At 47.8% G+C, this 10,817-nt stretch overlaps 1 protein-coding gene across 1 annotated transcript; it reads left to right on the top strand.

The window, feature by feature from the left end:
• The first annotated feature begins 484 nt into the window (after positions 1-484).
• On the top strand, positions 485-10,569 carry Dmrtb1 (DMRT like family B with proline rich C-terminal 1). Its single transcript, XM_046451060.2, has 5 exons — positions 485-671; positions 1,990-2,872; positions 4,843-5,048; positions 8,300-8,498; positions 9,728-10,569. The coding sequence occupies exons 2-5, from the start codon at positions 2,323-2,325 to the stop codon at positions 9,790-9,792; spliced, it is 1,020 nt and encodes a 339-aa protein (XP_046307016.1). The 5' UTR covers positions 485-671; positions 1,990-2,322; the 3' UTR covers positions 9,793-10,569.
• The last annotated feature ends 248 nt before the right edge of the window (positions 10,570-10,817 follow it).

Raw genomic sequence — 10,817 nt, forward strand, 5'->3', positions numbered from 1 at the left:
GAGTGAAATAAATAATGCTCTGTTGAAATTTACCTACACAAATTGAGACTTTAAGGGGGAAGAGAGAAACCAGTCATTTTCTTCTTCTTAGGTTTGTTTATTTATAAGCCCTGGGGTTTCTGCATCTTATAATGTGACTACTGATTGAAAAGATATATGGTTGTTTATTAGTGTTCTCAAAGCACTATGAAAATTCATATCACCTTGGGTGGTATATTTTACTCCTAAAGCTAATAAGTGAATATAGAAGCAGTTTGTATTTAACAAGGCTAAAAAATGTTAATGCCAATAGCTTGCTTTGAATAAGATTTTCCTTTAAATCATTAATGAGAAAATGAAGAGCTTGGGTGGTCAAGCATGAAATGCAAATGAGTAGTTTTCTTTTTTAGGCCTTGTTGTCTGATGTCACCTGATTTCAAATTTAAATTTGATAATGTAGAAAATGACCCTATGATCTGCAGTATTATGAAACAATGTAGCTTATGCCTGAGATTTTTAGACAACACTACTGGAACTGACTTTCAACTATTTTTTTCCCCCTGAGACTGGGGCCTTGCTATGTCACCCAGGTTGGCAACTTCTGGGCTTAAGAAACCTCTAGCCTCAGCCTCCTGGGACTATAGGAGGAATACACAGCACCCAGCTTCTAAGTACCATTTTCATATGACAAGGTAAGTGAAAAAACTAGACATTTTGAATTGGTTGGAGTCAGAAAAAGAGCTTGCCTGTCCCTATGTGATGGGCCATATTTTAAAATATAAAATTAACAAAGAAAGTGCTAGATTTCTTTAAATAGATGCAAAGCTACCAGTAAAATTCCTAATGGACCAAATAATCCAGGAAACATACTTTTGCCCTCTTATTAAGATGAGGAATATAAACATCTTTAAAGAGAAAAAGAACCTCTTTTCACCTTTCTGGTGTATAATGAGCTTCAGAATGGCAACTCTTTCCTATTCTCAGGCAGCTGGAGAGAAATGCAAAGTAGAGCTGCAATCAGAGACACAGGAAAAATCAAGGTGAACCCCAGGATGGGGTACCTACCTTTTATCACCAGAAAGAAATTTCAAAGAAAGGGCAATGAAAAATGCGCATGTTTTAGCTAGGCATGAACCATAATTACCTTCTTGAATAAGGACTGAGACTATAATAATAATAAGCTTTCAGCTTAGGTATTTTACCATCTCCACTTTGGGCCAGAAGAAAATGCCTCAGGATGCCACAAATTTCCATCAAAAAGAATTTGAATAATTTAGTGTCCCTGGGTAAACAATGTTTGTGCCAGTTTTCTCCCCAAGATGTGTGTTGCTTTGTAGGATAACTAAATTCATGAGGGAAGCTACTGTCCAAATATCTTATTTTATTTCAAAACATTCTTTTTTTTGGCGGGGGGGGGGGGGGTGTGGATACTGGGATTGAACCCAGGGGTGCTTAACCCAGGGGGCCTTAAGCCACATCTCCAGCCCTGGCCTTTTTTTTTTTTTTTTTTAATTTTGAGATGTGATCTCAGTAGGTTGCTTACAGTGTGACTAAATTGCTGAGAGTGGCTTTGAATCCGCAATCCTCCTGCCTCAGCCTCCTGAGCTACTGGGATTCCACCGGGTATTTCAAAACATTCTGAGTATGCTTTACTTTGGAAGGCATCAATAACAGCAATACACCATCTTTCAGAAATGCATTCCTATGCCTACAACTTAAGAAATAAGAATTTCTGTAAGAGCACACCCTTGAGCAATCATCACAATACTGAATGCCTGAGAACATTCTGGAAACCTCACTATTGACTGGCTTCTCTACAAGGGAAATAAATGAAATAAAACAGAAGCAGCTACTTTGGGGAACAGAAAAACGGTTTACCTCTTCCATTGCTTTTCTACTTTAATGGGTTTACTGAGAGTTAAATGTAAATGGTTTGAATTTTTAAATTCTTCAGAAATTTTAAATCTGTGGATAGTTGAATATCGCTCCCCCTCTTTTTTTTTTCTCCAGAATACCTTCCATCTACCGGATGGCGGGAATAGAAAGTTTGAAAAATTAAGTGCCTAAGACTTCAGATAACTCAGATGACATACATGCAATAGCATTCCATTTCGAATTTATTCAGCCCAATCTCTTGCACCTAATTATCCAAGACACAGAAATTCTCCAAATTTTGCACCCAAAAAAGGGAGGGAAAATGCAAGAGTCTTGCTGCAGTTCCCGGGACATACTGAGAGCCGTTTTGTTACAAGTGTATCCAATGTCCCCAGCACCAGAGACTTGTGGGGCGCCGCTTATCCCTGCTCCACTCGCTCTGCAGCTCCCAGAGGTGGCGGTTGTGTTATGAAGGCAGACCTTGCCAAGCTGGCGGACAAGATGCTGCGCACCCCGAAATGCTCGAGGTGCCGGAACCATGGTTTCCTGGTGCCGGTCAAGGGCCATGCGGGCAAGTGCCGTTGGAAGCAGTGCACCTGCGAGAAGTGCTACCTGATCACCGAGCGCCAGAAGATCATGGCTGCTCAGAAGGTGCTCAAGAAGCAGGCCGCCGAGGGGGAGCAGGAGGCGGCCCTGAGCCCGAAGGGTCCTCAGTTGGCCTCCGGGGCTGCAGCTGCAGCCGTGGGTTCTGGCCTCCGCTCGCTGCCTCCACTAGCTGTTTCTGGAGGCGCGGGGCCGGGCCCCGAAGGCCACGCGGCCACCTGCTTCCCAGAGAGGCCTCCGCAAGGCCCGAGCGCCTTCCAGCCGGTGCTGGGTGGCCGCGGCCGCGGCCACGTGGGGCTGCCCAGCTGTGCACCGCCCCAGCTCCGGGCCGAGGCCGCAGGCAGGGCGTGCCCAGGCCGCCCGGAGCTGCGTCGGCCGCTGAGGCCTCTGCCCAGCCCGCCGTTCGCCGACTTCGGTAAGATTCCCAGGCCCCGCGCGGCCTTGCCCCGCCGTGATTGCTCTCGGGACTGTGGTCTTCCCGCTCCTGAGCTGGCGGCCTAGGCCGCCCGGAGTAGGGGTTCAGGAGGGGAAAATGCTTTCCAGGGGTAACCCTGCTTTGAGAAACCTTTCTCTGAACAGGGATTCAGGCGGGATATCTTTGTATTAAAAGGATAAAAGAGACGGGAAGGAGTGGGTGATCCTGGGGACTTTTAACATTTAGCCGCAGTTTTTTTGCCTTTTCACTTTGCAAGGGGAAAATGGCGCCTGGCCGACTCAGCCGTGGCGTCTCTGTCCCCGCTCCGTAGGAAACCTGTCCTACTGCGCTTGCGCGCCTCTTGTCTCCAGTCTGGAAGATTTGTACTAGCGCAGCTCGCCTGGTGGCTCTTCCCGCCATTTTTCTCCGCCGAGGCTCCTTCAGGATTTAAAACCCGTGGGTGGATTGGCTCGACTAGGCTTGCGCTTGCGCACCTTCCTCCTCTCCACAGTCTAGGGGCTCTTTGCAAGGTTCTTTGCATCTGTTCCCGCAATTTCCCTGGGTGTCAGCCGTGGTCCTAAGACCACAGTACTCTGCACAAGAGAACATTTGATATACTGAGATGTTGCTTCTTTTTTCTACCCTCATCTTGTGCATAATTTATATTTTTCCCTTGTGCTACTTTCAGTATTAAAGTATAATTTCAAGCCAAAATTTGAGGCTTAGAAAACGGCTTTTTTTTTTATATATAGACATAGACTTTCTTGGTACTTTGCCTATGCCAGTGTAGAAAGGGCACGGGTATGAATCAAGAGGATGGGAAGCCGGTAAGCTTGGACAAGTTCCTTTCTTGTGACAGTTTCTTCCCTCTGTATGCTAAGGAATTGGTCTGGGTGCTCCATGGAGATCATTTCTGCCTTCTGGCACTTTTTCCCTTTACTCTCTTTTTCAGTACTGGGGATAATAACCAGGGTTGCTCTACCACTGAGCTACATCCCCAGTCCTTTTGACTTTTTTGAGACAGGGTCTGGCTAAATTGATGAGATTGTCCTTAAATTCATGATTTTCCTGTCTTAGCCTCCTGAGCCAATTTCTGAGAAAACATAGGTCTCCAAGGTCCTAGCTATAATGGAGAAGATAGACTTGAAACAACAATCCTAGGGAAGGTGACCTTTTCAAGGACATAGGATGTCTTTTTTGACCATCTCTCAACAAACAAGAATTGAATACTTACAATGTATTCCCCCAACACTAGTGACATGGAAAGGTGGGGAGAAGGGAGTCACATTTCCTTCTCTTTAGGGATTCTGTCTTTGTGGGAGGGACAATATTGATAGACAATACACTCACACATATCCGTGTATAGAGCTCTGATAATTGGTGATTTAGCTGTGGCCTGAAGGAAGAGCTGAATACATATGCTCCTCAACTTTTGATGGGGTCATGTCCTGATAACCCCATGGTAAATTGAAAATATCCTGCATTACAATGTATTTACTGTGCATAACCTAGCTTAGCAAGGCAGACCACTGTAGAGTGTTTCCCCTGGTGATCCCTTAGATGTCTGGAAGCTGTGACTCACTGCTGCTGCCCAGCATCTCAAAAGAGTATCTTACTGCATATCACTGGCTCAGGAACAAAACAAAATCGGATGTATGGTTTCTACTCAATGCATATCACATTTGCACCATTGTAAAATGAAAAATGGTAAATCAGGGACTGTCTGTACTGTGGACTTAAGGATGCAAAGTGAGGTTAGGAGGAAAAGTCAAGGGAAGAGCATCTGCAAAAAACTTGAGATGGATGGAGGAGCAGTGGTTGGAGGACTAAAGAGCAGTGAGATCAAAGCATAAAGAATGTGAGCCTTCTTTGTAGAGATGTGTTTATTACATTGTTATCCTTGGACAGTAATGTGGTGCTCCTTTTCCCGGCTGTGTTTCTAAACTTCCCTTGTCCATTGCCTTCTTCAGGGCGCCCTTTGAGCATCAACTCGGATTGTGTGGTAGGGGCTGAGTACCTGGAGCGAGAGCCTTCCAAGCTGTACCCTGGATGCTCCACCATGCACTCCTATCTCCCATTCCCACTGGGCTACCAGGATGCATCCCTAGCCCCAGGAATCCCCCCACAACGGGGCTTCCGGCATGTCTCCTGCAGCCATTACCATGGAGGTGGCTTGGTGAGTCCCAGCCCTGATCCATCCCAGAGTCCTCCTTACTCCAGCTACTCTTGCTGCCTTTGTGGGTCCTCAGTTCCAGGAAGCTTGTTGTCATAAATGATATGCCTCCCTTGGGAGATCTGCATCACTGGACCTGGGGCAGCGGCAGGTATTTTCAGAGTAAGGGAGACTGGGGTGACCACTTGCCTTGACTCATGGCATGCAGATGCTAGAAGGGCCTTCATCCTGCTGAACACCAGAAAAGAAATGCCAGTTCCCTAAACCTATAAAGCTAATGGCAAAGCTAGTACCAGATGTAGGTCCCCTGCCCACAGGTATAGCACATTTGAAACTGCAGAGGGCTTTTAGGAAGAGGTGACAACTGAGTCATGAAAAATACAGAAACCTTCCCCCAAGCACCTGTTGCCTTAGGAAACACTTGTAGAAAGAATGAATGAAATTCAGTCCTTTTCTAAGATTAATGGTTAGTTACTAACTGGTATCTTCCTTAAGCTTGACATTTTGAATATAGGATGTCAGGTCACCCCTGTTATATGGAATGAGAGGAGGGAACAACCAAGTTTGTGGCCTTGCATACCAACTCTCTGCAGACCAGAATAGTTAAAAACCCTCTTCAGGGGCTGGGGTTGTGCCTCAGCGGTATAGTGCTTGCCTAGCATACGTGAGGCCCTGGGTTCCATCCTCAGCACCACATAAAAAATAATAAACAAAATAAAGATATTGTGTCCATCTACAACTGAAAAAAAAACAAAAAACCTTTTCATTATGTCAGCCTCTGAGGGTCATTAGGACTGCAGAACAGGGTAGGCTGGGTGACCAGCCCTGACTTTGGTCCCATAAGGCTGGACCTGTGGACCAATTTGGCACAAACACAAAGCAACTTCATGGAAATAGGGAACACCATTGCCTTTGCCTCCCAGCTCAGAGTTTAAAGCCTAATAACCATGGACCATAGATATCTGTGAAGATGTATTTTAAAGTGGAGGGTGGAAATGAGTGAGGATTTCTTTGTTTACTATGGAAAGGAATGAAGAAGGAAGACAAAACTTGGTATTTATGTAGTGGAAGTCATTAGCCAGAGTGTGGGACATGGTGCCTAGGATCCAGCTGTGTGCAGCCAGGTCAGGCACATAGCATGCTGGTCCTCATTCCTGCTTCAGTTCATCAGCAACTCTTCTGTCTGTTTTAGATACTGTAAATTTTTACTTGTAAGTCATTTTCCATTGACTCAAGGGAAAAATGTTTGAAAACCACTGGTCTTGATAATTTCCAGGGTGCCTACTGACCCTATGTGAACCTTCAAGGCTGGTGTTTTTAACCACTTTGTAGAGTCAGGGAAAGGATTCAGAAAAGTTAAGATTTTGTCCACAGGACTGATGAATGAGGTACTGTGACTCAGGTGATGCAACTGGTTGGTGATTCACCCAGGACACTTGCCACAGTTGCCTTGACTCTGGAGCCCAGGTGCTTTCTGCTGCCTATGTGTTTCCTACAGAGGTGGGAGAAGGCCTCGATCTTGACCCTCATACCACTGTTGGCTGTCCAACCTGAGAGATGTGGGTGCTGCCTCTGGCCACCCCATCACAGCCCAGAGAGAGCAGGGTGTCCCCAGCCTCCACACAAAGAGGGGCTGTGGCCAAGCAGCTCTTCGCCGTCTGTTCACACAGAAGCCTGGAGACTGGCGTCCAGGACAGGACTCTGATTGACAGCTCTGCCAGACGGCTTTTGTTAAGAGTGTGATCTCAGTCAGTTTATCTGGTTTGAGCTGCCACCACAGGCCCCAGGCAGGAGCTGTGATCCAGGGGGAGACTTGGCTGAGCAGCTTGGAATTAAAGCACTAATAATCCCCCTCCCAGCCTTCATATCTGGAGAAGGATCAAGCATTTATTTGGGAGGCTGTTTCAAACCCAAGAGTCTGTGGATTACTTTTACTTATTGCCCTCTGTACCCACTTGAGACACTCCCCCAGGGACATTGTTCTCCCTGTCCCTGCCCACCTGCTGTTTCCTAGAGACTCCTAGAGAGCACAGGATCTGAGTTGGACAGATCTCGGGCACCACCCTGCCTTGGCCCTTTTCCAGCTGTCTTCCCTGGGGAGGTTTCCTGACCTCTAAGCACCTCACTTAAGTTCTTTGGCTATCAAAGGGTGGTGGAAGTACTTATCCCATAATTGGGTTTAATAAGGTATGCCTAGGGTCTTTACACAGGGTTTGGCACATAGTAGGTGCCTTGCAGCAGGGATTTTTCTTTTTCCTTGTGGCCAAATGAAGTTAGGAAGTTATGGCTTAATTTAAGGAGATTCTTTCTTTTTTCTTTTGGCACCAGGGATTGAACCCAGGGGCACTTAACCACTGACTCATATCCCCAGAATTTTTTTTTTTTTTTAAGAGAAAGGGGTCTCGCTAAGTTGCTGAGAGCCTCAGCCTCCCAAGTCACTGGGATTACAGGCATGCGCCACCATGTCCAGCAATCTTAAGGAGACTCTTACAACTACCCAGAGATATAAATACACTCACATGTGGCCCTCCCATGTGAAGAGCCGTATAGGTGGGGTTTCTCAAACTTGACTAAGAACAGTATCTTGTAGGATTCATCTCATTGAGTCTGGGTGCTGTAGGGTGGGCTCAGCTCCCCCCTACTGAAAAAGGAGCAGGAGTACAGCAGAGCTGTTCAGTGCAGCTCCTTGTCTGAGGTCCCCCAGCTTCCCTTGCCTCAGAAACACCTGGCTACACCCAGGTTGCTGAAAACTTTCCCTCAACCTGCCCCCGCACCCCGACAAACACACACACTTAGGCTGCAGCCATTACGTGTCAGGCAAGGGGGCCTTCAGACCTTTCTACAGCACCGTGGTCAGCTGAGTAGGCTGTGCAGTCACAGACTTGGGATCCAGTTCTGCCTTTGCCACTGACCTGCTCTGTGGCCCTGGCCCTGTGGCATCCTCTCACTGAACCTGTTTTTCACTGGTATGACCAGAATGGTAACAGAACCTCCTAGGGGTGTGTAGGGATCTAAGTGTGGTACCCCGGGCACATACAGAAGGGCTCAGTCCGTGCTGTGCTCAGCAGGTCCCCAGGCTTATGTGAGAGGTGCCTGCATTCCTTCTTGCCTTCACTTACGAGGGAGGTGTTTGCTGAACACCCTGTTCCAAGGGTCCTTCACTGAGTGTCTTAGATCACAGAGGTGTGTCTGCCCATGGGAACCCCTCCTGACTAACCAGCTCCCTGTCTGCCTCTGCTGTATGCACCATGCAGGTGTCGGAACCAATGGGAGACTTCCAGCCAAGCTACTACCTGCCCCCTCCACCACCCCCACCTCCACCTCCGCCTCAGCTGCAGTTCCTCCCACCAGGCTTCCTCTCTGCGCTGCACTTCCTCCCACCTCCACCTCCACCACCGCCACCACCAACCTTCTCACTTACCCTCCTTTCTGATACCGACAAGGAGAGCACTGGTAAGTGAGCACTAGTCTTCCTGCTTCTAGGAGAGCCAGGAAACTAGAGGAAGAGGAGGAAACCATGTGAAGTGCGTGTGGGGAGAGGTGACATGGGATACAGGATTTGAACTTGGCTGGGCCCTGAGATAAGCTCTTCCCCCAGTCTCCACAGCATGCATCTAAGGGAGGTGGGAACAGGATTCTCCAGGTGAAGACACTGAGGTTCTTGGGGCAGAGTGGGATCAGAACAGGGCTTTTCCTGGCTCGAGTCCAGTGCTAATTCCTTACCTTATAAGCACCGTAGGCAGGGTGCAGAGGATGCATGCCCATGATGTGCTCAGCAAGCCAGAGGGGCTGGGGCTCTTGGCTGGAGTAGGACCTGTGCAGGGACAGCAGAGACTGAACCTGGAGTGCAGCAGTAGCCACTATGAGGGAAACTTGGGTGCTTGGCCCCTCTTCTCACTATAACATGGTCCCTAGGAGGATCCACTGATCATTTGGATTCAAAATACTTTGAGATTTCTTTTGAGAGCCCTTGACCCTTTAATGGTTCTAGGACTTTCTTCCTTTCAATCTTCCCCGAGCCTCCTGTAGTTTGAAAAGACTGGTAGACTCAAGGAAGTCTTAAAATGACTCTCAGAACCATCTTGTGAGCTGGGTGAGTCTGGTGCTATTCTCTCCACATCACTGAAGAGGAGACAGGTCTCCTCTGTGTGTGCGATGCCTAGATACATGAGCTGATATAGAGTGGCCTGAAGCTTGCTGGCCAGTATAGGTGGCCTGGGCCTGAGTCCTGGCTTTAGCACTTATCAGCTGTCTGACCTTGGATCAATGTGTTTGTTTCTTGGTGCCTCATTTTCTACAATTGCAAGAGGGACTGCTAATGGTCCCTACTTCATAAGGCTATTCTGGGGTTGGAGCCGAACCTGAAGCACTAGTGGCAGTGAGCTTATTGTCTCTTCTAGTCTCCATGCTGCTATTGCAAGGTAAGTGTCTCATTTTACGGAAGGGCTGGCTGAGCTTAGGACCTGTGGAAGAACCTTGCTTAACCACCCAGCTTGTGAGGGGCAGAGCTGGAGTTAGAACTGGACTGTACCATGGTCAGGTTAATGTGCCAATCTCCCCGCCTAGCAAATGAAGGGCAGACTCTCTCTCCATAGGGATGAGAACAATGAGAAAACCTGCTTCTGAGAACAGGTAATTCTTCCCTCTTTTCTAAATCTGGTTTCCTTTTTTGTCCTTTACAGATGACCAGGATGCAGAGGTACCTTGTGAGCCCAGTCAGCCCTCGTCTCAGGAGCAGTCTGACTAAGCCGCAGGCCACTCTCCAGACCAGCAGGGGGTGTCAGGGGTGTGCCAGCAATGATTTTCTTGTCTGTTTTCAGTGTCGTTTAGGGAGGAAGGGTCTCGATCACTGTAAGGTGGCAGCTAATTTCCATTTGAAGACAGGAGGAAGGAGAATGATTTCTAATGTTCTCTTGATCCTGAGCTGTGGGGTTGACGAGGGTTGTGGAGGAGGTTATTGACGGGAGGCTCGGGCTCTGAGGAGTAGGGGCAGGGAAGCTCATGTTTAGGAATGAATTTAACCGTCCTGGGTTGTGTTGTTTATCGTGTCATCCCCAGGTGCGGCCTTTGATTTCCTCAGGCCCCACTCAGGACAGAAGGTACCATCTATTTCAGCCTTTTGTCACCTTTGCTTGGTCCCCAGGACTGGGCACTGCAGACATCAGGCATCCAGCCCATCCAGGTGGCTGATGTGAGCAGCCAGGGCTGGGGTGTTGACAGCAGGTTCTGCAGCGTCCTACCTTTGCCTGGCTGTTGCCCATGGCGCCTTCTCCAGGGGTTTATTGCTTGTAAGCACCCAGACCACTGGGTAGCTTCACTTCCCCTCCATAGAGTTTAAGCCTTTGTAGGCCTCATTTTTGGTTTAAAAAAATCTGTTAAAGTTTTACTACTGAATGCTTTTATAGTAGGCAGCTCATAGCACTTGTGCAGTTCTCAGGAGAGTGCTGCAGCCAAATCGTCTAGGTCATCAGCAGTTTCTTCTCTGGGGACAGTTGGCTGTTTGAAATAAAATAAGCAGTGGAAATCCCTGTGGAAAGTTTTATTCTCTCTTTACTCTCATGGAGGGAGGCTGTGATAGGCAGAAGCCTGGTCAGGAGATGCATGTCCTGTTCGTGGCCTGTCACTGGCTTAGGCAAATGCCTCTCTAGTCTGCCTCCGTCTTTCTTGACCGTAGTTACCAGCAGGGAGAGGGGCAGGCTGGTAGATTTCTCAACTTTATTATTACTACTATGATTTTAAGCAGTGAAGACCTTTTAAGGAAATCTGATATAA

This window comes from Marmota monax, unplaced genomic scaffold (assembly GCF_021218885.2).
Source record: "Marmota monax isolate L192 unplaced genomic scaffold, Marmota_monax_Labrador192_F-V1.1 WCK01_AAM20220418_F8-fsc00023, whole genome shotgun sequence".
Classification (NCBI taxonomy): Eukaryota; Metazoa; Chordata; class Mammalia; order Rodentia; family Sciuridae; genus Marmota; species Marmota monax.